The following is a 27,277-nucleotide window of genomic DNA, read 5'->3' on the forward strand; positions in this document are numbered from 1 at the left end:
TATAACGACTACTGCTAACAGGTCGCTAATACTGGTTGTTTTGGAAGTGTAGATGGTAGAGAGGTTTCTGGCAAGACATTTGTGAACAATGATTTTATGAATTTAGAGCTTCTGCAATTTTCCTGCCATAAACCATGTGTCAGGGACTGGGCAGAGGAGGAATGGTGGAGAACGCCTTCCCATCTTGACTCTTCCAGTGAAGAGGAATATTTATAACAGTGGTTTGTGGGAGGTCACAGCTCAGAGGCAAATGAGGGGAATAGTTGGAAAATAATGGAAGACAAGGAGGAAGCGGCAGAAGTGGAGTGGCAGCTGGTTGATACAATGTCATTAGAGAGCAACTAAGACCCTGTATCTCCTAGAACCTGGCAAGCCTTAAAAGTAGGAGAGCAAAGAGCTCAAAGACAGAGGGTGCGTAGCAACACCCGGAGAAGTGACGAATGAGGATGTGGGAGAGACAAGGGTGGAAAGTCACTTGGGACAACGCCATTATCTAAGAGGCTGAGTTCTATAGCCTCTCTCTGTAAAAATTGAAATAAAAAAGGATGGTAAGAAACCTTTCCTTGTCTTTATACTTTACTGGGCAACCAGCCAGGAGCTGCTGACAGCATCCTGACAAATTGTCCCGAGTCAACTTTAATTGGCGGTTAGGTCATAAATCATGACAGATGGCGTAGCAGGAGCCACGGGGCAGCCAGCCAACACTGATAACCGAGAAGAACCATTTCAATGCCTTTACAACAAAATTTATTGTTATGATCACACATAGAACAATTAACCAGCACAATAAATCTACAAAATTCAGAATTCGCAAAGATTTCCTGGGGTACCACCTCACAACTGAAGGGGTGCATATGGATCCCGCTAAGGTGCAGAGCAGGAGCCCAAGACAAAGAAAGACCTGCAGAAGTTTTTAGCATTGGCCAAATATTACCGCAAGTTCATGTCAGCCTATTCGAGATTCACTACACCCCTCACGGATTGCTTGAGGGGCAAGAAGCCGTTCCAGTTGACAGCTGAGGCGCAACAGGCATTTGAGCATCTCAAAACCTTGTTGAGGGGCTTCTTGTTAGGATTCAGAACTTAACGGGTTAAGTTGCTCTGAGTAATGCCTAACATTCTGACGTAAGGATTCGAAGGTGGGAGGAGTCTTTCTCTGTTCCTTTGTCTTTCAAGGGAGAAGGAGGTAGCTGTAATGGCTGAGAGAAGTCCGGGAGTGTTTTTCTGAGAAATGTCGCAATAAAGAACTGTTAATTGGACTCACAAACTGCTTGATGTGTTTGTGTTTGCCTGGATCTAAGAAGCAGCAGCAACAGCGGCAGTTTTCACCGCTGTGTTTACTCTGCAAGGCATGACCGAACGGAGCAGATACGCAGCTTGAGGAAGCGCACTGGACTGCTGTAAAGAGCTAATTTGGATCGTAAACCAATTAGCAGGTCACGTCTAATCAATAAATCGCACAGGTTATGGGTGGTTTAATTACCGCTTGTAAAGCTGTTGCTGGAGGTCTGCTGGAATGCTTTGAAGTCAGCTGCGTCAGCTGGAGAACGCTCCTGAAAGCAGTGGTCTGCGTTCTGTGATTTTAGTCTGCTTCTAAGAGGCAAGAGAGAGCTGAGAGCTGGGAGCTGAGAGCAGCTGGAAATCGTTTCTCCACGGACGGGTGCTGGAAAAGCTGATACGTGAGTAAGCTTGGGGCACCAGGAGAAGATGGCAGACAGCCAAGTCCTTGAGGACGTTCCGCTTGAAAAGCTCACTTTAACAAGTTGGGCAACATGGTCCAAAAGAGTACGGGGTTGGTTCCTGGTTACTGGGCTTTGGGATGTAAGCCAGAAAGAGCCACTACCCCTCAGCCGAGGAGCGGATGGAACAGACGTTGCAGGCTTTGAGGCTGCGTTGCCTGAAGATAGCCAGCAGAGAATGCAAAGAGAGCTTGATATGCTGAAAGCATGCGTACACGCATCGCTGAAACCTCACTTGGAGGGCGTAAAGTCAGCAAGGGCTGCCTGGGAGGTGCTGAGAAGTTTGTGTAATTCTTCAGCAGGAGGCCAGAGCCCTGGAGAAGCAGCCCCTGTTCCTCAAGCAGCCTCAAGGAGCGCTGGTGAGCAGGTCGGAGGGGCGAAGAGTTCCAAAGGCAAGTTTAAAAAGTTTTCCACTGTGAGTGCTGGAATGGATCGCAGCTTCAGGGGGGGCAGGGCTGGCAGAAGGCGCTTTTCCGGAAGAAGAAGGGCCAGGCCAGCTGAAAGGAGCCCCGGGCAGTGTTTTTCCACTGGAGTTGAACATTTGCGTCGCAATTGCCCCCACCGGAGCAGAGAGGCAAGGCAGGATGTTGCCAAGGTCATTTCCCATGGGAACCAGGCAGGTTTCCATGGCAACCAGTCTGGCAAGGCAGCCAGGCGTGGAACTGAACAAAGCGGACGCGGCAAACGTGAGGAGGAGGCTTATCAACTGACAGCCAGTATGGCATTGTTTGAGGACAGCTCTGAAAGAGACACTGAACTATGCTTTGTAATCGACTCTGCAGCTAATCGCAACTTGATTCCAGAGTCCCCTGCTGTTGAGATGTGGAATTGCAAGGTAGTTCCAGTTGGACAAACTGTTTTATTTGCAAATGGACAAAAAAGAGATGTAACTAACTTTGCAACAATATTCCTTTCTGTTTTGCAGGAAAAAGTCGAAGTGTGCACCATCCCAGGGATGCATCACTGTCTTTTGTCTGTGCCTTATTTGTTAAAAAAGGGGTTTAAGGTTTCTTTTGAGAATGATATCTGCACAATTTCCAAGGGGGAAAAGCAGCTTGTCAAAGTTAAAAAGGGACAGAATGATCTCTTCATTCTTAAAACGTCTCTGGAGGGTGAGGGGAAGGTTGAGAAAGCACAAGCCCTGCGTGCTACAGTTCCCACTCATGTTTCATGTGCTTGTGTTTGGCATAGAAAGACAGCTCATGGTTCTCTAGAAGAACTGCAAGCTCTACCTGAGGTCTACAAAGGCTGTAAGATTAGAGAATGTGGTAGTGCCATAAAGTGTGAAACTTGCAGACAGGCAAAGGTAAAAGGGTGCAGTTACCCAAAGGTGGAGAGGGTAACCACAAAACCTTTTGAACTTGTACACATAGATCTGTTGGGTCCCGTCAAGGAACCAAGTCTGGGAGGGGCCAGGTTTCTGCTGACAATGCAGGATAGTTTTTCGCAGAACACCTGGACTCACGGTCTCAAGTCCAAGGAAGATGCAGCACAGCTGATCAGAAGTTGGATTGAGGAGGTGGAACTAAGGTTCTCCACCAGAGTGCAAGCAGTCACCAGTGACAGAAATGCTCAGTTTACTGGATCTGCTTTGCAGAAGTTCTTTCACAAGAAAGGGATATGTCATACAGTTACTTCTCCTCAGCAGAGGGGGGTGGCAGAGCTTAGGAGTGAAGCTCTGGTTAAAGCTGCACAGGTGATGCTGACAGATTCTGGGTTACCTCCAAGGTTTTGGTTGGAGGCGGTCAAATATGTGAGCTTCACCTGGAATCGCGCCTACAATTCACTGGTAGGTGACACACCTTATTTTTTGTTGCATGGCAGGAAACCACAGATTCATTTTATGCGTTTGTTTGGTTCAATCGCATTTGTGCCGGTGCCTAAGGCTTTGCAAGGGCCAAATGGATCCAAGTTCCAGAAAATGATCTTCTGTGGGTATGAGCCAGCAGCTCGTGCATGGAGGTTTGCGTACCCATCAGGTGATCAGAGTAAGTTGCTGATCAGTAAACACGCTGAGTTCTATGAGCAGGATGAAAAGTCAAAAACTCCTGCCAAGCGTTATGTTCTTTCAGAATGTCTTTCTGATCCAGAGCAGGAAAGTTCTGATGAGGAGGAAGGAGAGGCTGAGTCTGCTCATGACAATCAGCTCACTGACCAGAGTCAGGAGCTGGATGGGGCATCTCCACAAGTTGTAAAAAGAGAGCCCAAGAGTGAGCCTAGTTCTCCTGTGAGTGTAATGGAGAGGATTTGAAGACGCTTTAAGTCAGAGGGGGAATCCCATGATGCAGAGGACACACCTCCTGGTGACAGTGAGTCAGAAGAAACGCCTGAGTTTGTGCCCAGGCGGTCCAGTCGCACAACGAAGGGTATTCCACCTGAGAGGTATCAGGCCACAGGTGCGTGGGTAAGTTTCGCACAATGCGAATCTGAGAGTTGTGAGGATGTTCCACAGGTCTTGTCAGAATGCAAGGCAAGGGTGTGTGTGTTAGGATTCAGAACTTAACGGGTTAAGTTGCTCTGAGTAATGCCTAACATTCTGACGTAAGGATTCGAAGGTGGGAGGAGTCTTTCTCTGTTCCTTTGTCTTTCGAGGGAGAAGGAGGTAGCTGTAATGGCTGAGAGAAGTCCGGGAGTGTTTTTCTGAGAAATGTCGCAATAAAGAACTGTTAATTGGACTCACAAACTGCTTGATGTGTTTGTGTTTGCCTGGATCTAAGAAGCAGCAGCAACAGCGGCAGTTTTCACCGCTGTGTTTACTCTGCAAGGCATGACCGAACGGAGCAGATACGCAGCTTGAGGAAGCGCACTGGACTGCTGTAAAGAGCTAATTTGGATCGTAAACCAATTAGCAGGTCACGTCTAATCAATAAATCACACACTTCTTGCCCCTCAAGCAATCCTTGTTCTCCTCAGAGGTGTACCTAGCTCATGCAGACCCCCACAGGGTGTTGGTCAAATAAACAGACGCCTTTGACAGAGTGGTTGGTGCTGTGCTGTTAAAGGAAGACCAAGATGACCAAAGTCTTTATACTTTCCTGGGCAACCAGCTGGAAGCTGCTGACAGCATCCTGACACCAGCGTTTGGTCCACGTTAACAACATTGTATTTTATGTGAAGCCAAGAATCTTCAAAGAAGCTAAGACTTAGAAACTACCATCTTCACCTTTTGTAGTTAGATGTGCCTTTGTGTTCAGATCAGGCCTGAGGATGATAATGTAGCACTTGGGAAGGAAGATGCAGCCCAGAAGCCCAGCACTGGAGGCCAACATAGAGAAGACCTGCACAGCGACCATGTACTTCCCCTTGGTGCTCAGGTAAGTGGGCACAAAGGACACCCAAACACTGCAGAAGACCAACATGCTGAAGGTGATCAGCTTGGCTTCATTGAAGGACCCGGGAAGCTTTCTGGCTAGGAAAGCAACCGTGAAGCAAATGGCTGCCAGGAAGCCCATGTAGCCAAGGACAGTGTAGAACATGGCAACAGATCCCTCATTGCATAGAAGGATGATCTCTCTAGCTTGGGAGTGCATGTCGGAGTCTGGGAAGGGTGGGGAGATTCCCAGCCAGATGGTGCAGATGACAACCTGCATACTGGAACAGGAAAGGACAATGGAGTTGGCCAGACTCTTCCCCAGCCATCTCCTCACCCTGTTCCCTGGCTTTGTGGCCAGGAAGGCCAGCACCACCGTTATGGTTTTTGCTAACACAGAAGAAACAGCAGCTGAGAAGATGATGCTGAAGGCTGTTTGTCGGAGAAGGCAGGTGACTTTCCTTGGCCGGCCGATGAACAGGAAGGAGGACAAAAAGGAGAGCAAGAGAGAGATGAGGAGGATATAGGATAAGTCCCGATTGTTAGCTTTGACTATGGGAGTTTCCTTGTATTTAATGAAGATTCCTTTCACAATGCCAGTGGTCAAGGACAAGAAGAGGGCAAAGGAAACCAGGATAATCCCCAAGGGTTCTTCATAAGTGAGAAATGTTATAGTCTTGGGGACACATTTGTCTCTTGCTTGATTTGCATGCTGATCTTCTGGGCATCTGGTGCAATGCTTTGCATCTGAAGAGAAGAAGAAGGACTTCAGAATTACTAACAAAATTCTTACATCCATACCTGTCTATTTTCTGACAGAGGTTTGAGGTGTCACACAGTCTTTAGCAAGGTGTGCTGGGAAGAATAAGGTAGAAATCAAGGCTGCCTTGTTGGCTAAGCTGTCTGAAGATTGATTGAGAGAGATTTCTTCCACTGTAGTGCTGCACAGCTATGGTAAACAAGTCCCTCTTGATCATGTGTTAAGATCTGGACTTCCTCCATGCAGACTGAAGGTGTAAATATGCAAATAAATCACATTTCTTAAAGCTACAGCAGTCTCCCCTGAGTCTTCAATTTTCCAAAAGAGCACGAACCCTGGGTGATCCCTGGAACCCACCTGAAATCTTGCCTCTCCCTTTCCTCTGGAGTCACCCACCTTCCTGAACGGAGATGGTCCCTTCCGCACAAGGAGCACAATCATAGCAGCAAACGGCCTCCCCTTTTTTAGCAACTCTGGCATATCCAGGGCGACAGCTTTCGGTGCATCTTGAACGAGGCACAACCTGAAAACTAAGAAAAGGAGCATGCAAGGAGATCAACATAAAGCACAGACATGATCTGAAGTCTCTGGCTAAAAATATGCTCAAATAAAAATCATTTTTAGAATACCGAGACCAGGTTAGAAAGCTTTAAAATGGGAGTGAGACCCTTAAAAATTTGGTAGAACTGTGGAGAATTCATTTTCTTTCTGACATAAAGTTTCATTTTTAATTGTTAAACACAAAGGATTAAACAAACTATGGCCTTTTGAGATTTATTGTTCTTTTTTTGTCACTGTGAAAAGGTTGCCATATTTCGGACAAAGTTGTTGAGCTTTATTTTTTCCCTTTCTAAATGTTTTTGGGCTTTTCTTTGAATTTTTAATATATATATTTTTAATCACTCTGCTTGCCATACGTTTGGGTTCTCCAGGACATGTTGCTGTTTCAGCAAAAAGCTGTCTGGGTGCGATTTCTGCAGCCCATTCCCAGATGTGTCCAAGACAACCTGGAGGAGTGGCAGCCATACACTATGAAGCGTATTGTTGTGCTTTTATAAGCAGTCGCTGTTACTGGGCAGCTGAAAAAGCCCACATGGCAGCTAGGGCCACACTGCCAACTTTTGGCCCACTGATGTCCTTGTTCATCCACTCAGAGGGATAGATGAAAATGCAAGTGTAAGAGCAGCCTCTCCTCTCTTTGCCCCTCTCCATCTGATTTGCTATGCAAAAAAGCGAGGGAAAAACAGAGAGGGAAAACAGCAGCTCTGTACACAATCAGGAGCGGGTCTCATTCTGCACAGGGCCCACTTAGGGTTAAACTGAAAATGGCCCCTATCAGCAAATTGTCAGAAGTTAACAGATGTTACAGAAAGGGAACCAGAGCCAGTTGTGCCATAGTGGTCAGAGGGGTGTAAGAGAACACAGGAGACTAAGGTTCAAATTCCCAGGGAGCCATAAAGCTCCATAGAGAAAAGGTGGGATATAAGTGCAACAAATAAACAGATAAATGAATGAATGCAATGACCTTGCTGAAGTTCCCAGGCCACAGAATGGCTTCTGGTTTAATGGAGAATTTTATGCAGGAGGATGCCTGTCCTTCGATGCTCCCAACTTTCTTTCTGCTGTGAGATCTATTGGGAAATACGACCCAGTTCACGATATCAAAGCTGGCAGTCAGCTCCCCATTCTGATCAGAATACATCCCTCCTATGGATGAATTGGAAATCCAAATTTCTTTCAAGAAAGTGTGAAGCTAGATTGGCAGAGAAAACATCAGCATTTAGAAAACATGATATCCGAATTTTGTGAGAAAACAGCAGGCTTGTGTGCAACCTCCATAAGAGATGAGAGTAAATTATGTTTAAACAAAATAATTGCAGGATATTTCTGGGTATATGATTGAGCAAAGCTTTTCATGACTTTGGATATTTTGTGGGGCGTAGTCTTGTTTTTCTTGGATAATTGAGTAAGATTCCAGACATCTTTCCAGTTTTGAGAGAATGGTCCTAAATCAAGGACATTGAGGCCTCGTGTCAGCTAAAGATAACAACCTTTTGGTCATTACAACTGGTCCTTTATCAGGTTATAAATTCACAGGACATATGACTCAAATAAACACATATAGAGGACACATACAGGCAAGCACTTGGCAACTGTAGAAAGCTAGCATGCCTTTTAATTGGCTTTAAGCTATCCTATTGTGATTACAACTTTCTGTGTTTTAAATAAGGGCTTTCTTTAGTGAATTTCTTTTCATTTTAACTTTTTTGTAAAGTGCTTTGAGGTTTTTTTCAGGAGTCAAGCAATATATAAATATTACGAACCAAATATAGTAATTAATTAATTAATTAATTAATTAATCTTTATGTGAGAGAATGCTCCTTAACAATTTTTCATAGCTTATTTTGTGCTTTGAAAGATTCCCCCTAACTTTCCCAAATTATTTTTTAAACAGATTTTAATCAATTTTCAAAGTAGCTTAGAACCACAAAAATAGATGAACAATTAAAAAAAAATATTAACATGTCCTACTAAAGACAGTGCATAGGAAACCTAAACATATTTAACAATAACAATGACGTAAACTACAAAGAATATACAATCTGAAACAGATTCCATAGAGTATTTGCAAAGAAGGGGAGAGGACAGACCTGCCATGGCTGCAACCTTTGAAGTTCCAATTTGTTTCCTCCACTCGCCATTAACATCCATTTGGATCTGGATGAATATGCGACATTTAAGGCTTGGGCCACAAACTGGATGCCGTAGTAAGTGCTATAGCGGTCTTGAGACCAGATTGCCCCCATCTCCTTCTGGGACAAAGTTTCCAGTGGTTCCTTTTCTGTGCATTTTGTCCAACCCTCCACAGATAGCACATTGTTTGAACATGTACAACTGAATACTCTTGACCAAAACTCTGCAGCTGCAGCTCTAGCTTCAAATGAAAGTCGAGTATAGTAGCCATGTTCTGTCCTTTTTTTGGTATTCATTACAAAGGACAAAGAACCTTGGGCAGGCTGGAAGTAATATTTGCCACCAAACAACATCTCATCAATGTCCAGAAGATCTGTTGTGATCCAGAGAATCCCCTGAGATTTCCTCACTTCATGAATTCTTTGTAACATCAAGTTTGGACTTTAAGTGGGAATTTAAACCCTTGTGTCCTAGGCCCCTGTCCAACTCTCTGATCACTACACCACACTGCCTCAGAACTATAGATTCATTGGCATCCAATGGAGGTCTCTAACACAGAGATAAGCCATGAGATACTCACACGAGCTAATAGAAGTTTGTGTTTATGAGACAACCCAACCAGCTGACTAGTCCATTGGATTTAGACAGTAACAATAATATTTGGCCTGAGCTTAGTAATATACTAGTAGCCAACTAGAGATTCAATTCAATTTAGCTTCTAATGAAGCTGAATGTTGGAAGAGTCAGGACAGAGAAATCTGTTCTAGACTTTGAAGTTTGCTCCTTCCCTGGAAGAATTTCAAGCATACCTAGTTGGGCTGAGGAAGGCTATTAATGTAAATGTTAAATTCAGTAAGTGGCTATTCGTTTGCAGTGAAAAAGGGTTGGGAGGAGGTTCTTCGCCACTTACAGTACAAAGCTACTCACTGCAACTACCAAACGTGAAACTGAAAAGAGACTGAAGGATCATCAGATGTTCCGGTGACTGTGGATGATCCTGCTGGGTGAACCTGGTGTTCCATTTCTCAAGGATCCTCTGATGGGACTGCTTCTGCTTGCAATAGAATTGCCAAATCGTTGAGTTGGAAGGGACCCTGAGGATCATCTAGTCCAACCTTCTGCAAAGCAGGAATATGTAGCTGATGAGCTTGTTAGGCAGCAAAGTCCATCTGGTCTTTGGATAGTTAAACAGTGTCTCCACACAAAACACACATTCTGTTTCCTGAAAGGAGCCAGTTGCAGGAAACACATCTTCCACCACCATCACTGTCTTTGCATGCAAGGAAAAGCTTTCCCACTAGTATTTCTGCTACTGAAGCAAATTAAGAACTAATCAGATTATAGACCCACTGGAGGTGTAAAATAAATCAAACAGCACTATTGTCAAAACAAAAAAATTCCTTCCAGTAGCACCTTAAAGACCAACTAAGTCAGTTCTTGGTATGAGCTTTTGTGTGCATGCACACTTCTTCAGAGCACTATTGTGTTTTCATTGATTTTTGAAATACCAAAAGCATATTTTATAATTTTAATATTTATACCCCACCCATCTGGCTGGGTTACCCCAGCCTCTGTGGGTGGCTCACAGCATATATAAAAGCATAGTAAAACATCAAACATAAAAAACTTCCCGATACAGGGCTGCCTTCAAATGTCTTCTAAAAGTTATAGAGTTCTTTATCTCCTTGACATCTGAAATGAGGGTGTTCCACAGGGAGGGTGCCACTACCAAGATGGCCCTCTGCCTGGTTGTCTGTAACTTCACTTCTCGCAGTGAGGGGACTGCCAGAAGACCCTCGTAGGAGGACCTCAATATCCGGGTTGAGCAATGGGGGTGGAGATGCTCCTTCAGGTATACTGGGCTGATGTCGTTGAGGGCTTTAAAGGTCAGTACCAACACTTTGAATTGTGCTTGGAAATGCACTGCGAGCCAATGAAGATCCTTTAGGTTATATGGTCCCAGCGGCCACCTCCAGTCACCACTCTAGCTCCCACATTCTGGATTAGTTGTAGCTTCTGGGTCACCTTCAAAGGTCACATAGAGTGCATTGCAGTAGTCCACTTTAGTAGGTATCTCAATATGTGGGCATGCACATGAAAGCTTACACCCCAAACAAACTTAGTTGGTCTCTAAGGTGCTACTGGACATTTTTATTTTATTTTATTTCAACTGTGTTAGACCAACACGGCTACCTACCTGAATGCAGTTGTCCAAGTGGGAGATAACTAGAGCATGCACTACTCTGGGAGACAGTCTGTGGGTATGTAGGGTCTCAGACGGCCTACCAGATGGAGCTCAATCCGTTGGCTACCATACATCTTCCAACCATCTCCAGATACTCACACAGGACCTTCACCCCCTTCACTGGTTCCGATTTAAAAGAGAGGTAGAGCTGTGTATCATCTGCCCACTGGTGAACACTCAGCCCAACCCCCCTGATGATCTCCATATTCTTCTTCATGCTCAGGCTATGAATTAAAACATTAGTTTTGCTGGAGAGCCAGGCTGCTGGTGACCTTGTTGCAGGAGTTTATTGGCCAGTGACGTTACCACGGATGAATGCAGATGTAGGGCTACTTGAGTTTGGGGCAGATTCTTGAAGAAGTGGAACCTTCTGAAGTGACTCTCACTGCTTGCAAATGATGTTTTCAGCTGTTGAGGTTCTATTGCTCTTTGAACCACAATTCAACATTTAAAGACAATATTGAGTTACACCAGTGCAGGTCAATGAAATGGACATATTCAGTAACAAGTCCATCAGATTATAAAACAGGACTGTAGAGTCCCTCCATCCTTATTATACATTCACTTCCAGCATTCATTACTACTTCATTTCACAATTTTTGTTTTTATTTATGCTTCTTTGATTCCATGTATAACAAGGTCTGAACCCAGATTGAAATGGGTCACGATAAGTGTTTGACTTCAGGTGGTCCCATCCATGTGGTCTCCCAACCGTTGCCCTACATGACTTATTAAAGCTTGCAATGGGGGTATGAGTTGGTGGATTCAGGAGTTGTCAATGCATCCTCATGGAAGAGGGTAGTCCTAGTTTTGAAAAACTGGTGGCTTGATCACTCCTGAATATTTCCAACATGAGCCTATTGACTTATGACGACTACTGCTAACTGGTCCCTAATACTGGTTGTTTGGGAAGTGTAGATGGTAGAGAGGTTTCTGGCAAGACATTTGTGAACAATGATTTTATGAATTTAGAGCTTCTGCAATTTTCCTGCCATAAACCAGGTGTCAGGGGCTGGGCAGAGGAGGAATGGTGGAGAACGCCTCACCATCTTGACTCTTCCAGAGAAGAGGAAGACAGTATAGATTTATAACAGTGGTTTGTGGGGGGTCACAGCTCAGAGGCAAAGGAAGGGAATAGTTGGGAAATAATGGGAGAGGAGGAGGAGGTGGCAGAAGTGGAGCGGCAGCTGGTTGATACGATGTCATTAGAAAGCAACTAAGACCTCCACTCCTAGAACCTGGCAAGCCTTAAAAGTAGGAGAGCAAAGAGCTCAAAGACAAAGGGCGCGTAGCAATACCGTAGAAGTGACAAATGAGGATGTGGGAGAGACAAGGGTGGAAAGCCACTCGGGACAACGCCATTATCTAAGAGGCTGAGTTCTTTAGCCTCTCTCTGTAAATATTGAAATAAAAAAGGACGGTAAGAAACCTTTCCTTTTCTTTATGCTTTCCTGGACAACCAGCCAAAGCTGCTGATAGCATCCTGACAAATTGTCCCGAGTCAACTTTAATTGGCGGTTAGGTCATAAATCATGACAGATGGCGTAACAGGAGCCACGGGGCAGCCAGCCAACACTGATAACCGAGAAGAACCATTTCAATGGCTTTTACAACAAAAGTTATTGTTAAGATCACACATAGAACAATTAACCATCACAATAAATTTACAAAAAGCAGAATTCGCAAAGATTTCCTGGGGTACCACCTCACAACTGACGGGGATGCATATGGATCCCGCTAAGGTGCAGAGCGTAGTTTCGCGGCAGGAGCCCAAGACAAAGAAAGACCTTCAGAGGTTTTTAGCATTGGCCAAATATTACCACAAGTTCATGTCAGCCTATTCAAGATTCACTACAACCCTCATGGATTGCTTGTAGGACAAGGAGCCGTTCCAGTTGACAGCTGAGGCGCAACAGGCATTTGAGCATCTCAAAACCTGGTTCTCCTCAGAGGTGTACCTAGCTCATGCAGACCCCCACAGGGTGTTGGTCAAATAAACAGACGCCTTTGACAGAGTGGTTGGTGCTGTGCTGTTAAAGGAAGACCAAGATGACCAAAGTCTTTATACTTTCCTGGGCAACCAGCTGGAAGCTGCTGACAGCATCCTGACACCAGCGTTTGGTCCATGTTAACAACATTGTATTTTATGTGAAGCCAAGAATCTTCAAAGAAGCTAAGACTTAGAAACTTCCATCTTCACTTTTTGTAGATGCCCAACATGCTTGAAATAAGGTGGGGGATTTCAGAAGAAGTTGCTTCAAAAACAGCCAACATGTTATTCTTTCTTCCACATCTGTAGTTTGGAATACTGTCTAGCATGGCATCAGCAGATGTCCTGACATCATAAGCGGCCTCATAGATGCTATAGCCCAGGGTGACATTGGCTAAATGCTTAAGATACCGGGAGATCTCCTGGGTTGCAAACAAGATGGACAGGACGGGTGAGGTGTCCCATGCTGACCAACTGCAAATAAATGAATAAACGAAAATGGTTTTAGCCTTCCATTCTCCATTAAATAAAAACAACTCCTTGCTCTATACAAGTTATATCTAACGGGCAGCTAGGAAGGAGCAGAATCTTGCCCAGATCCGCCAACAAATAAAGTAGTAGCATTTAGGAGAGCTTGAGCTGGGGTGAATTAGATTGAAATGCTCATTTAGAGTTCCTTAAGTTGGCAAGAACTATTTACAGGATGAGAAGATATGAAAGAGAGAAATGCCCTATCTTGGGTTACTCACCTTAACTTCTTAGGGTGGTGGAATTACCTAGTAAGGTTCCTATACTGATTTGAACATTCCAGTGAGTTTGAAGGGAAGGTGGTGGTATCCTTATATTCCGATTTTTACACATTCTTTGATCCGCAAATGCAAGATTGCACCGTGGATTTAGAACTTATTTAAGATATGTTGTAATCCAAATACCCCCAACACCACCAGGGACATTTAATTTAGACAGTTGGGAATAAAGGAATAAGGGAAGCTGTCAAAGCTGTTAACACTTGACTAGGAAGAAACACCCTTTCTCATGAGACATGAGATGATCAACTATCCTTTAGCTGCATTAATAAAACTGAAGCCCAAAATAGGGAAAGGGTTCAGAAACAACCTCTTTGTTTGCAGGATACCAAGGGGCATGGCCAGAAACTAGATGCTGTGTCTGGAAAACAGCAATAAATGTGAATGCAGACTGGGTAACATAAAGTCACTTACGTCATAACAGTGTTTTTGGGATGCCATGAAAAGTTGAATGGGTAAGTTATAAAAACTTTTGGAATTATGACATGACTAATGAGGTGGTCTCCTGGCCTGTAATAATTCAACGGATCAGTTACTATATTCCGGTTCAATGGGCATTTTGCTTTCAGCATCCTACTGGCTCCATGGGGCATTAGCAGCAGAAACAGCAGCAGCAGAAATATCATCCTGGCTATGCCTGCAAGAATCATACACTCTTATGACAGCAGTCACATTAGAAGCACAGCTGGACTCCTACAGTAGCTTCAGAAGCAAAGGTAGAAAAAGGGAACCTCCCACAGAAACAAGCCCTGCCAGCCCCAAATCTCTCAGGTCCGGCTTCTGCTATTTATGACCCAGTTCTTCTTTCAGGCTTGTGACAATAAGTTATCTGATGCTGCCTGTGATTCTGATGTTTTGTTATTTGTGGACTCCAAGGCCATCGTTGGGGAAATCCCTGGACTAGATAAACAAATCACCATGATTTTGATAATTATAGGGTTAAGAAGGTCCACCTCCTCTGTAACTCCCTGGAATCGGTGTGTGACTCAATGGGCAGCTGCAGAGCCAGAGCAAAACATGTTTGTGAGAACTCAAAGATGGGACTCTCAATCTGGACCCTGCTGAACTTGAGGAAACATTAACTTCAGTAAAGTCCAAGAAACTATAGCATATCTAGCGTTATGATTAGGTGGGCCCAGGATCTGATTGATTCTGAAAGGTGGGAAAAACTGTGGACTAAATCAAATTTACAGCATGTGTGTCACTCAAATAAAATGTATTTAAGATGATGTACTGATGGTATATCACACCTGCCAAACTTGCTAAAATGTATAGAAATCAGGACAAAAAATGTTGTAAGGAGAAGAATTTCCTCCACATGTGGTGGACTTGCTCCAAAGTGAAAGCCTTCTGGGATATAATATATAAGGAGTTAAAAAAGGTTTTGAAATATAAGTTCAATAAGAAAACAGAGGCATTTTAATTAGGTTTAATTGGTGAAGAAATACATAAAAGAGAGGTAAACATGTTTATGTATGCCACAACGGCTGCAAGAACACTTCTGGCTCAGAAATGGAAGCAGCAAGAACTCCCAACACTGGAAGACTGGCAGGTCAAGATGGTGGAGTATGTACAGATGGACAAGTTGACGGGGAAGATCCGGAATCATCGTGACGGACTGTTTCAAAAGGACTGGAACAAATTTATATTTTATGTGAAATAAAATTGTAAACATTTGAAAACGTTTGTAGGCCTGAATTGAAATGTTTTGTAATGTAAATATAAGGAGCAGGTTTACTGACAAGAAGGTGAAATATTACAATTTGACAAAGGGTAAATAAGTGATTATAGAAATGTTAAAAATATGGAAAGATATGTGGAAGTCAGAAAGTGAGGGAAGGATGTTGATGCTCTTACAGAGTAATATATTAAGTTATAGAAGTATGTAAAAAAATGTGAATATGATTTAAGTGGAAAATCTAATACAAATTATTTAAAAGAAAGAAGGGAACTATAGAATAGCCAAAGCAAAAGTGTTTGTGAGAACTCATGATGTGACTCTCAAGTCCAGGAAACTAGAGAATAGCTATGATGGACCAAGACCAGCAAGACAGGACATGATAGAGGTGAATAAAGTCCTGCATGGTGTGGATAATATGGATAGGAAAAGTTTTCCTCCTTCCCAGTAATAATACTAGAAGTTTGGACTTTAAGCGGGAATTTAAACCCTTGTGTCCTAGGCCCCTGTCCAACTCTCTGATCACTACACCACACTGCCTCAGAACTATAGATTCATGGGCATCCAATGGAGGTCTCTAACACAGAGATAAGCCATGAGATCCTCACATGAGCTAATAGAAGCTTGTGTTTATGAGACAACCCAACCAGCTGACTGGTCCATTGGATTTAGACAGTAACAATAATATTTGGCCTGAGCTTAGTAATATACTAGCAGCCAACTAGAGATTCAATTCAATTTAGCTTCTAATGAAGCTGAATGTTGGAAGAGTCAGGACAGAGAAATCTGTTCTAGACTTTGAAGTTTGCTCCTTCCCTGGAAGAATTTCAAGCATACATAGCTGGGCTGAGGAAGGCTATTAATGTAAATGTTAAATTCAGTAAGTGGCTATTCGTTTGCAGCGAAAAAGGGTTGGGAGAAGGTTCTTCGCCACTTACAGTACAAAGCTACTCACTGCAACTATCAAACGTGAAACTGAAAAGAGACTGAAGGATCATCAGATGTTCCGGTGTCTGCGGATGATCCTGCTGTGTGAACCTGGTGTTCCATTTCTCAAGGATCTTCTGATGGGACTGTCACTGCTTGCAATAGAATTGCCAAATCGTTGAGTTGGAAGGGACCCTGAGGATCATCTAGTCCAACCTTCTGCAAAGCAGGAATATGTAGCTGATGAGCTTGTTAGGCAGCAAAGTCCATCTGGTCTTTGGATAGTTAAACAGTGTCTCCACACAAAACACACATTCTGTTTCCTGAAAGAAGCCAGTTGCAGGAAACACATCTTCCACCACCATCACTGTCTTTGCATGCAAGGAAAAGCTTTCCCACTGGTATTTCTGCTCCTGGGGCAAATTAAGAACTAATCAGATTATAGACCCAATGGAGGTGTAAAATAAATCAAACAGCACTATTGTGTTTTCATTGATTTTTGAAATACCAAAAGCATATTTTATAATTTTAATATTTATACCCCACCCATCTGGCTGGGTTACCCCAGCCTCTGTGGGTGGCTCACAGCATATATAAAAGCATAGTAAAACATCAAACATAAAAAACTTCCCGACGCAGGGCAGCCTTCAAATGTCTTCTAAAAGTTATAGAGTTCTTTATCTCCTTGACATCTGAAATGAGGGTGTTCCACAGGGAGGGTGCCACTACCAAGATGGCCCTCTGCTTGGTTGTCTGTAACTTCACTTCTCGCAGTGAGGGGACTGCCAGAAGACCCTCGTAGGAGGACCTCAATATCCGGGTTGAGCAATGGGGGTGGAGATGCTCCTTCAGGTATACTGGGCTGATGTCGTTGAGGGCTTTAAAGGTCAGTACCAACACTTTGAATTGTGCTTGGAAATGCACTGCGAGCCAGTGAAGATCCTTTAGGTTATATGGTCCCAGCGGCCACCCCCAGTCACCAGTCTAGCTCCCACATTCTGGATTAGTTGTAGCTTCTGGGTCACCTTCAAAGGTCACATAGAGTGCATTGCAGTAGTCCACTTTAGTAGGTATCTCAATATGTGGGCATGCACATGAAAGCTTACACCCCAAACAAACTTAGTTGGTCTCGTAAGGTACTACTGGACATTTTTATTTTATTTTATTAAAACTGTGTTAGACCAACACGGCTACCTACCTGAATGCAGTTGTCCAAGTGGGAGATAACTAGAGCATGCACTACTCTGGTGACACAGTCTGTGGGCCGGTAGGGTCTCAGACGGCCTACCAGATGGAGCTCAATCCGTTGGCTACCATACATCCTCCAACCGTCTCCAGATACTCACACAGGACCTTCACCCCCTTGACTCAGGAGTTGTCAATGCATCCTCATGGAAGAGGGTAGTCCTAGTTTTGAAAAATTGGTGGCTTGATCACTCCTGAATATTTCCAACATGAGCCTATTGACTTATGATGACTACTGCTAACAGGTCGCTAATACTGGTTGTTTTGGAAGTGTAGATGGTAGAGAGGTTTCTGGCAAGACAGTGGTTTGTGGGCGGGTCACAGCTCAGAGGCAAATGAGGGGAATAGTTGGGAAATAATGGGAGAGGAGGAGGAGGTGGCAGAAGTGGAGCGGCAGCTGGTTGATACGATGTTATTAGAAAGCAACTAATACCTTCTATCTCCTAGAACCTGGCAAGCCTTAAAAGTAGGAGAGCAAAGAGCTCAAAGACAAAGGGTGCGTAGCAACACCCGGAGAAGTGACGAATGAGGAAGTAGGAGAGACTAGGGTGGAAAGCCACTCGGGACAACGCCATTATCTAAGAGGCTGAGTTCTGTAGCCTCTCTCTGTAAAAATTGAAATAAAAAAGGACGGTAAGAAACCTTTCCTTTTCTTTATACTTTCCTGGGCAACCAGCCAAAGTTGCTGATAGCATCCTGACAAATTGTCCCGAGTCAACTTTAATTGGCGGTTAGGTCATAAATCATGACAGATGGCGTAACAGGAGCCATGGGGCAGCCAGCCAATACTGATAACCGAAAAGAACCATTTCAATGGGCTTTTACAACAAAATTTATTGTTAAGATCACATTTAGAACAATTAACCAGCACAGTAAATCAACAAAATGCAGAATTCACAAAGATTTCCTGGGGTACCACCTCACAACTGAAGGGGTGCATATGGATCCCGCTAAGGAGTGTAGTTTCGCGTCAGGAGCCCAAGACAAAGAAAGACCTGCAGAGGTTTGTAGCATTGGCCAAATATTACCGCAAGTTCATGTCAGCCTATTCAAGATTCACTACACCCCTCACGGATTGCTTGAGGGGCAAGAAGCCGTTCCAGTTGACAGCTGAGGCGCAACAGGCATTTGAGCATCTCAAAACCTTGTTGAGGGGCTTCTTGCCCCTCAAGCAATCCTTGTTCTCCTCAGAGGTGTACCTAGCTCATGCAGACCCCGACAGGGTGTTGGTCAAATAAACAGACGCCTTTGACAGAGTGGTTGGTGCTGTGCTGTTAAAGGAAGACCAAGATGACAAAAGTCTTTATACTTTCCTGGGCAACCAGCTGGAAGCTGCTGACAGCATCCTGACACCAGTGATTGGTCCACGTTAACAACATTGCATTTTATGTGAAGCCAAGAATCTTCAAAGAAGCTAAGACTTAGAAACTACCATCTTCACTTTTTGCAGTTAGATGTGCCTTTGTGTTCAGATCAGGCCTGAGGATGATAATGTAGCACTTGGGAAGGAAGATGCAGCCCAGAAGCCCAGCACTGGAGGCCAACATAGAGAAGACCTGCACAGCAACCATGAACTTCCCTTTTGTGCTCAGGTAGCTGGGCACAAAGGACACCCAAACACTGCAGAAGACCAGCATGCTGAAGGTGATCAGCTTGGCTTCATTGAAGGACCCTGGAAGCTTCCTGGCCAGGAAAGCCACTGTGAAGCAGATGGCAGCCAGAAAACCCATGTAGCCAAGGACAGTGTAGAACATGGCAACAGATCCCTCATTGCATAGAAGGATGATCTCTCTAGCTTGGGAGTGCATGTCGGAGTCTGGGAAGGGTGGGGACATTCCCAGCCAGATGCTGCAGATGACAACCTGCATACTGGAACAGGAAAGGACAATGGAGTTGGCCAGACTCTTCCCCAGCCATCTCCTCACCTTGTTCCCTGGCTTGGTGGCCAGGAAGGCCAGCACCACAGTGATGGTTTTTGCCAAAACAGAAGAGACAGCAACTGAGAAGATGATGCTGAAGGCTGTTTGTCGGAGAAGGCAGGTCACTTTGCTTGGCCGGCCGATGAAGAGGAAGGAGGACAAAAAGGAGAGCAAGAGAGAGATGAGGAGGATATAGGATAAGTCCCGATTGTTAGCTTTGACTATGGGAGTTTCCTTGTATTTAATGAAGATTCCTTTCACAATGCCAGTGGTCAAGGACAAGAAGAGGGCAAAGGACACCAGCGCAATCCCCAAGGGTTCTTCATAAGTGAGAAATGTTATAGTCTTGGGGACACATTTGTCTCGCGCTTGGGTTGCATGCTGATCTTCTGGGCATCTGGTGCAATGCTTTGCATCTGAAGAGAAGAAGAAGGACTTCAGAATTACTAACAAAACTCTTACATCCATACCTGTCTGTTTTCTGACAGAGGTTGCCATGGTGATGGAGTGTGCGTTTGAGGTGTCAGGAAAAGAGAGTCTTTAGCAAGGTGTGCTGGGAAGAAAAAGGTAGAGAACATGGAGGTGCCCATTTTGTTTAAATATATATATATTAAAGTTTTACATAAGATAAACAGAATAACACAGAGACAGAGAATAAACAGCATAAAGCAAAAAAACAAAGAGAGAGAAGAAAAAGAAAAGAAAAGAAAACATCATACATTCCATAACTTAATTCCATTCACATGTTTCTTGGACTTCCTCACACCTCCCTCTTTTGTATTCCCAATCCAGAATTCTATTCAATAAATTATTCCCTTCTTTCACTTATCTTAACATCATATTGCAACATAATCTATTTTTCATAGTTTCTTCTTTAACAGATCACTTAAAGGTATTCATGATGCTTTTGTTACCAAATACCATTTAGGTTCAATTCAACATCATTTTAACATTCATTAATTTTACAATATTTCTGTAAATAGTCTTTAAATTTTTTCCAATCTTCTTCCACCACCTCTTCTCCCAGGTCTCGGATTCTGCCAGTCATTTCAGCCAGTTCCATAAAGTCCATCACCTTCATCTGCCACTCTTCCAGGGTGGGTAGTTCTTGTGTCTTCCAATACTTTGCGATGAGTATTCTTGCTGCTGTTGTTGCATACATAAAAAAGGTTCTATCCTTCTTTGGCACCAATTGGCCGACTAAGCCCAGGAGAAAGGCCTCTGGTTTCTTCAGGAAGGTATATTTAAATACCCTTTTCATTTCATTATATATCGTCGTCTCCCAGAAAGCCTTAATCCTTGGGCACGTCCACCGAAGGTGAAAGAATGTACCTTCAGTCTTTTTGCATTTCCAACATTTATTATCGGGCAAATGATAAATTTTTGCAAGCTTGACTGGTGTCATGTTCCACCTGTACATCATTTTCATAATATTCTCTCTTAGGGCATTACATGCCGTAAATTTCATACCTGTGGTACATAACTGTTCCCAGTCAGCTGGCATAATGTTATATCCAAGGTCTTGTGCCAATTTGTTCATAGCCGGTTTTACTGTTTCCTCATGAGAATTCCATTTCAACAGCAAGTTATACATTCTAGACAGTATCTTTGTTTTAGGATCCAACAGTTCTGTCTCCAATTTTGACTTTTCCACCTGGAAGCTGCTATGGTAAACAAGTCCCCCTTGATCATGTGCTAAGATCTGGACTTCTTCCATGCAGACTGAAGGTGTAAATATGCAAATAAATCATATTTCATAAAGCTACAGCAGTCTCCCCTGAGTCTTCAATTTTCCAAGAGAGCACGAATCTTGGGTGATCCCTGGAACCCCCTGAAATCTTGCCTCTCCCTTTCTTCTGGACTCACCCACCTTCCTGAACGGAGATTGTCCCTTCCGCACAAGGAGCACAATCATAGCAGCAAACGGCCTCCCCTTCTTTAGCCACTCTGGCATATCCAGGGCGACAGCTTTCGGTGCATCTTGAACGAGGCAAAACCTAAAAACTAAGAAAAGGAGCATCCGAGGAGATCAACATAAAGCACAGACATCATCTGAAGGCTCTGACTAAAAATTTGCTCAAATAAAAATCATTTTTAGAATACTGAGACCAGGTTAGAAAGCTTTAAAATGGGAGTGAGACTCTTCCAAATTTGGTAGAACTGTGGAGAACTCATTTTCTTTCTGAGATAAAGTTTCATTTTTAATTGTTGAACGCAAATGTTGTTGAACACAAAGGATTGAGATTTATTGTTCTTTTTTGTCAGTGGGAAAAGGTTGCCATATTCTGGACAAAGTTGTTGAGCTTTATTTTCCCCCTTTGTAAATGTTTTGGGCTTTCCTTTGAATTTTCAATCATTTTTTAAAAAATCACTCTGCTTGCCATACGTTTGGGTTTTCCAGGACATTTTGCTGTTTCAGCAAAAAGCTGTGTCTGGGTGCCATTTCGGCAGCCCATTCCCAGATGTGTCCAAGACATCCCGGAGGAATGGCAGCCATACACTATGGTGCGTATTGTTGTGCTTTTATAAGCAGTTGCTGTTACTGGGCAGCTGATAAAGCCCACATGGCAGCTAGGGCCACACTGCCAACTTTTGGCCCATTGATGTCCTTGTTCATCCACTCAGAGGGATAGATGAAAATGCAAGTGTAAGAGCAGCCTCTCCACTCTTTGCCCCTCTCCATCTGAACTGCTATTCAAAACAGAGAGGGCAAAACAGAGAAGGAAAACAGCAGCCGTGTACACAACCAGGAGTGGGTCTCACTCTGCACAGGGCCCACTTAGGGTTCAACTGAAAATGGCCCCTATCAGCATATTATCAGAACTTAACAGATGTCACAGCAAGGGAACCACAGCCAGTTGTGCCATAGTGGTCAGAGAGTTGGGAGAGAACCCAGGAGACTAAGGTTCAAATTCCCAGGTAGCCATGAAGCTCCATACAGAAAAGGTGGGATATAAGTGCAACAAATAAACAGATAAATGAATAAATGCAATGACCTTGCTGAAGTTCCCAGGCCACACAATGGCTTCTGGTTTAATGGAGAATTTTATGCCGGAGGATGTCTGTCCCTCGATGCTCCCAACTTTCTTTCTGCTGTGAGATCTATTGGGAAATACGACCCAGTTCACGATATCAAAGCTGGCAGTCAGCTCCCCATTCTGATCAGAATACATCCCTCCTATGGATGAATTGGAAAACCAAATTTCTTTCAAGAAAGTGTGAAGCTAGAATGGCAGAGAAAACACCAGCATTTAGAAAACATGATATCTGGATTGGTTCCAGACATCTTACCAGTTTTGAGAGAATGGTCCTGAATCAAGGACATTGAGGCCTCGTGTCAGCTAAATATAACAACCTTTTGGTCATTACGACTGGTCCTTTATCAGGTTATAAATTCACAGGACATATGACTCAAATAAACACAAATAGAGGACACATCCTAGCAAGCATTTGGCAACAAGCCTTTTAATTGGCTTTAACCGATCCTATTGTGTTTTCTACATTCTGTGTTGTAAATAAGGGTTTTCTTTAGTGATTTTTTTTATTTTAACATTTTTGTAAAGTGCTTTCAGGGTTTCTTCAAGAGTCAAGCAATATATAAATGTTATGAACTAAATATAGTAATTAATTAATTAAGCTTAACAATTTTTCATAGCTTATTTTGTGCTTTGAAAGATTTTCCCCTAACTTTCCCAAATTATCTATTTTTAAAAAATTATCTATTTCAAAGTATATTAGAAGCACAAAAATAGATGAACAATTAAAAAGAAAAACTTATTAACATGTCCTACTAAAGATAAGGCATAGGAAACCGAAACATATTTAACAATAACAATGAGGTAAACTACAAAGAATATACAATCTGAAACGCATTCCAGAGGGTATTTGCAAAAAAGCAGAGAGGACAGACCTGCCATGGCTGCAACCTTTGAAGTTCCAATCTGTCTCTTCCACCCGCCATTAACCTCCATTTGGATCTGGATGAATATGCGACATTCAAGGCTTGGGCCACAAACTGGACGCCATAGTAAGTTCTGTAGCGGTCTTGAGACCAGATTTCCCCCATCTCTTCCTGGGACAAAGTTTCCAGTGGTTCCTTTTCTGTGCATCTTGTCCAACCCTCCACGGACAGTACTTTGTTTGAACATGAACAATGGAATGTTTTCTTCCAAAACTGTGAAAATACAGATTCAGTTGCATCTGAAAGTCGAGTATAGTAGCCATGTTCTGTCCGTTTTTTGGTATTCATTACAAAGGACAAAGAACCTTGGGCAGGCTGGAAGTAATCTGTGCCACCAAACAACATCTCATCAATGTCCAGAAGATCTGTTGTGATCCAGACTATCCCCTGAGATTCCCTCACTTCTTGAATTCTTTGTAACACCACGATTGGATAAATTCTGTGCACAGAGTCCCCATAATAAACAAACACTTTGACTTGTCTCAAATCAGATGGTTTACAATGTAAGGATGACATTTGTCCCAGGGTCGAAATATGAAATTTTTCCAAGAAAGCAACACAAATCCCACTGCGGATCAGCAGAAGGGTGAAGACACCCAGGAACCTTTCTCCATTGTCATTGTCTGGAACAAAGAGGCCGATCCACGTCCACCCGAAATGTAGCAACAACTTGACAATCCCCATGTGCTGGGTTTCTTCTTTGGGGACCATCCAGTAGATAAAAGGGAACTGGGTTTTGTCATTCAGATCATGAGCAGCCGAGCCATAACTGATCTAGTAAGAAAAGGAGTGGTGTCGTTTTTTAGGAATACACAAGAAAGGCCTCATTGCATGATCAGGCCAAAGGCCCATCTACTCACAGTAGCTAACCAAATGTTTCTGCATGTATGCCATGCCTTTGATGGAGTAATCATGTTCAGAAGAGGACCTGGAGTTTACAGAGAAGGAAGTGGCTCCAATGGACAGTGGGTCAGAGCAGGGTATCTGGGCCTTGTAGGGTCATGGCACCCCAACCTCTTCCTAGAGTCACAATGGGGCACTACACAGAATAAGAGGCAGAAGCTAAGCAGCTGCACAGTTTGGAGGAGTGCAAGTACTTAAACTTCTCTGTTCATTTAGCTGTCAGACATCTGAGAAACAAGAACTCATTAGGAGCCAGGGGCTACTTTCAACCACATCTTCCAATTGATAAAACAGGGAGGGAGATAGGAAGTGGCTGAGGGTTTTCTAACTTGCTTTCCACTTTCTTGCAATGTGATTTTCCCCCTTTGGTCTCCCTTTTTGGGTGCTACTCTTTTGTGTTCCCTGGAAACTAATGGCCAGATGGTTGGCTTTGCAGTTTAGAAACTTCTGGGGGCATGAAGGGGTTCCTCACCACTGCTGGAGAGACAGCAGAGAGGAATGGAACACAACTGATCTCTTCCCTTCCAATTCCTACCTGGGGCATTTTGTAGATGCCCAACATGCTTGAAATTTGGTGGGTGATTTCAGAAGAAGTTGCTTCAAAAACAGCCAACACGTTATTCTTTCTTCCGCAGCTGTAGTTTGGAATACTGTCTAGCATGGCATCAGCAGTTGTCCTGACATCAAAAGCGGCCTCATAGATGCTATAGCCCAGGGTGACATTGGCTAAATGCTTAAGATGCCGGGTGATCTCCTGGGTTGCAAACAAGATGGACAGGACTGCTGAGGGGTCCTTTGCTGAAAAACTGCAAATAAATGAATACACGAAAAATGGTTTTAGCTTCCATTCTCCATTAAATGAAAACAACTCCTTGCTCTATACAAGTTATATCTAACGGGAATCTCTGCAGCTAGGAAGGAGTAGAATCTTGCCCAGATCCACCAACAAAGAAAGGAGTAGCATTTAGGAGAGCTTGAGCTGGGGTGAATTAGATTGAAATGCTCATTTAGATTTCCTTAAGTTGGCAAGAACTATTTACAAGATGAGAAGATATGAAAGAGAGAAATGCCCTATCTTGGGTTACTCACCTTAACTTCTTAGGGTGGTGGAATTACCTAGTAAGGTTCCTATACTGATTTGAACATTCCAGTGAGTTTGAAGGGAAGGTGGTGGTATCCTTACATTCCGATTTTTACACATTCTTTGATCCGCAAAGGCAAGATTGCACAGTGGATTTAGAACTTATTTAAGATATGTTGTAATCCAAATACCCCCAACACCACCAGGGACATTTAATTTAGACAGTTGGGAATAAAGGAATAAGGGAAGCTGTCAAAGCTGTTAACACTTGACTAGGAAGAAACACCCTTTCTCATGAGACATGAGATGATCAACTATCCTTTAGCTGCATTAATAAAACTGAAGCCCAAAATAGGGAAAGGGTTCAGAAAAACCTCTTTGTTTGCAGGATACCAAGGGGCATGGCCAGAAACTAGATGCTGTCTCTTGAAAACAGCAAGCAATGTGAATGCAGACTGGGTAAGATAAAGTCACTTACGTCATAACAGTGTTTTTGGGATGCCGTGAAAAGTTGATTGGGTAAGTTTTAAAAGCTCTTGGAAATATGACCTGACTAATGAGGTGGTCTCCTGGCCTGTAATAATTCAGCGGATCACTTTCCTCAGTTAGGTTCAATGGGCATTTTGCTTTCAGCATCCTACTGGCTCCATGGGGCATTAGCAGCAGAAACAGCAGCAGCAGCAGAAATATCATCCTGGCTATGCCTGCAAGAGTCATACACTCTGGTGACAGCTGAACTCCTACAGTAGCTTCAGAAGCAAAGGTAGAAAAAGGAAACTTCCCATAGAAACAAGAGGCTTCTGATATTTATGACCCAGTTCTTCTTTCAGGCTTGTGACAATCAGTTATCTGATGCTGCCTGTGATTCTGATGTTTTGAAAATTGTGGACTCCAAGGTCATCGTTGGGGAAATCCCTGGACCAGATAAACAAATCACCATGATTTTGATAATTATAGGGTTAAGAAAGTCCACCTCCTCTGCAACTCCCTGGAATCGGTGTGTGACTCAATGGGCAGCTGCAGAGCCAGTGCAAAACATGTTTGTGAGAACTCAAAGATGGGACTCTCAATCTGGGCCCTGCTCAACTTGAGGAAACATTAACTTCAGTAAAGTCCAAGAAACTATGAATAGCTAGTGTTATGATTAGTTGGGTCCATGATCTGGGGCACACTATTGATTTTGAAAGTGGGAAAAACTGTGGACTAAATCAAATTTGCAGCATGTGTGTCACTCAAAGAAAATGTATTTAAGATGATGTACCGATGGTATATCACACCTGCCAAACTTGCTAAAATCTATATTAATCAAGACAAAAATTGTTGGAAGTGTAAGGAGAAGAATTTCCTCCATATGCGGTGGACTTGCTCCAAAGTGAAAGCCTTCTGGGATATAATATATAATGAGTTAAAAAAGGTTTTGAAATATAAGTTCAATAAAAAAGAGGCATTTTTATTAGATTTAATTGGTGAAGAAATACATAAAAGAGAGGTAAACATGTTTATGTATGCCACAACGGCTGCAAGAACACTTCTGGCTCAGAAACGGAAGCAGCAGGAATTCCCAACACTGGAAGATTGGAAGGTCAAGGTGGTGGAGTATGTAGAGATGGCCAAGTTGACGGGGAAGATCCGGAATCAGCGTGACGGACTGTTTCAAAAGGACTTTTTATGTGAAAGAAAATTGTAAACATTTGAAAACGTTTGTAGGCCTGTATTGAAATGTTTTGTAATGTAAATATAAGGAACAGGTTTACCGACAAGAAGGGGAAATATTATAATTTGACAAAGGGTAAATAAGTGATTATAGAAATGTGAAAAATATGGAAAGACATGTGGAAGTCAGAAAGAGGGAGGGAAGGATGTTGATGCTCTTACAGAGTAATATATTAAGTTATAGAAGCATGTAAAAAAATGTGAATATGATTTAAGTGGAAAATCTAATAAAAATTATTTAAAAGAAAGAAAGAAACTATAGAATAGCCAAAGCAAAACGTGTTTGTGAGAACTCAATGATGTGAC

The 27,277-nt window shown here is 43.1% G+C and overlaps 2 protein-coding genes across 9 annotated transcripts in view; both read right to left on the minus strand.

Annotated features, from left to right (window-relative positions):
- The window catches only part of LOC310837308 (vomeronasal type-2 receptor 26-like), a 55,841-nt gene that overhangs the window by 16,173 nt on the left and 12,391 nt on the right, over positions 1-27,277 (minus strand). For 3 of the 7 annotated variants that reach the window (XM_083723683.1, XM_083723682.1, XM_083723677.1), the window contains exons 1-3: positions 8,461-8,904; positions 7,335-7,562; positions 6,206-6,332 (exon numbers count right to left, since the gene is read on the minus strand). The gene's annotated coding sequence lies outside the window, so the exon portion shown is untranslated. Of the gene's footprint in view, positions 1-6,205; positions 6,333-7,334; positions 7,563-8,460; positions 8,905-21,183; positions 21,548-22,309; positions 22,401-27,277 lie in introns of those variants that run through there. The other 4 variants (XM_083723679.1, XM_083723678.1, XM_083723680.1 and 1 more) reach the window with 4 other exon arrangements.
- LOC310837431 (vomeronasal type-2 receptor 26-like) overlaps positions 4,689-27,277 on the minus strand; it is a 69,576-nt gene continuing 46,987 nt past the window's right edge. Inside the window, exons 2-4 of one of the 2 annotated variants that reach the window (XM_083724016.1) lie at positions 24,713-24,983; positions 23,224-24,048; positions 21,558-22,537 (exon numbers count right to left, since the gene is read on the minus strand). In XM_083724016.1, the coding sequence (XP_083580142.1) occupies positions 22,214-22,537; positions 23,224-24,048; positions 24,713-24,838 (1,275 nt within the window). In that variant the 5' untranslated portion in view covers positions 24,839-24,983 and the 3' untranslated portion in view covers positions 21,558-22,213. Of the gene's footprint in view, positions 5,797-21,557; positions 22,538-23,223; positions 24,049-24,712; positions 24,984-27,277 lie in introns of those variants that run through there. The other variant, XM_083724015.1, reaches the window with a different exon arrangement.

Source organism: Podarcis gaigeae (genome assembly GCF_964106915.1).
Source record: "Podarcis gaigeae genome assembly, chromosome: 2".
Classification (NCBI taxonomy): Eukaryota; Metazoa; Chordata; class Lepidosauria; order Squamata; family Lacertidae; genus Podarcis; species Podarcis gaigeae.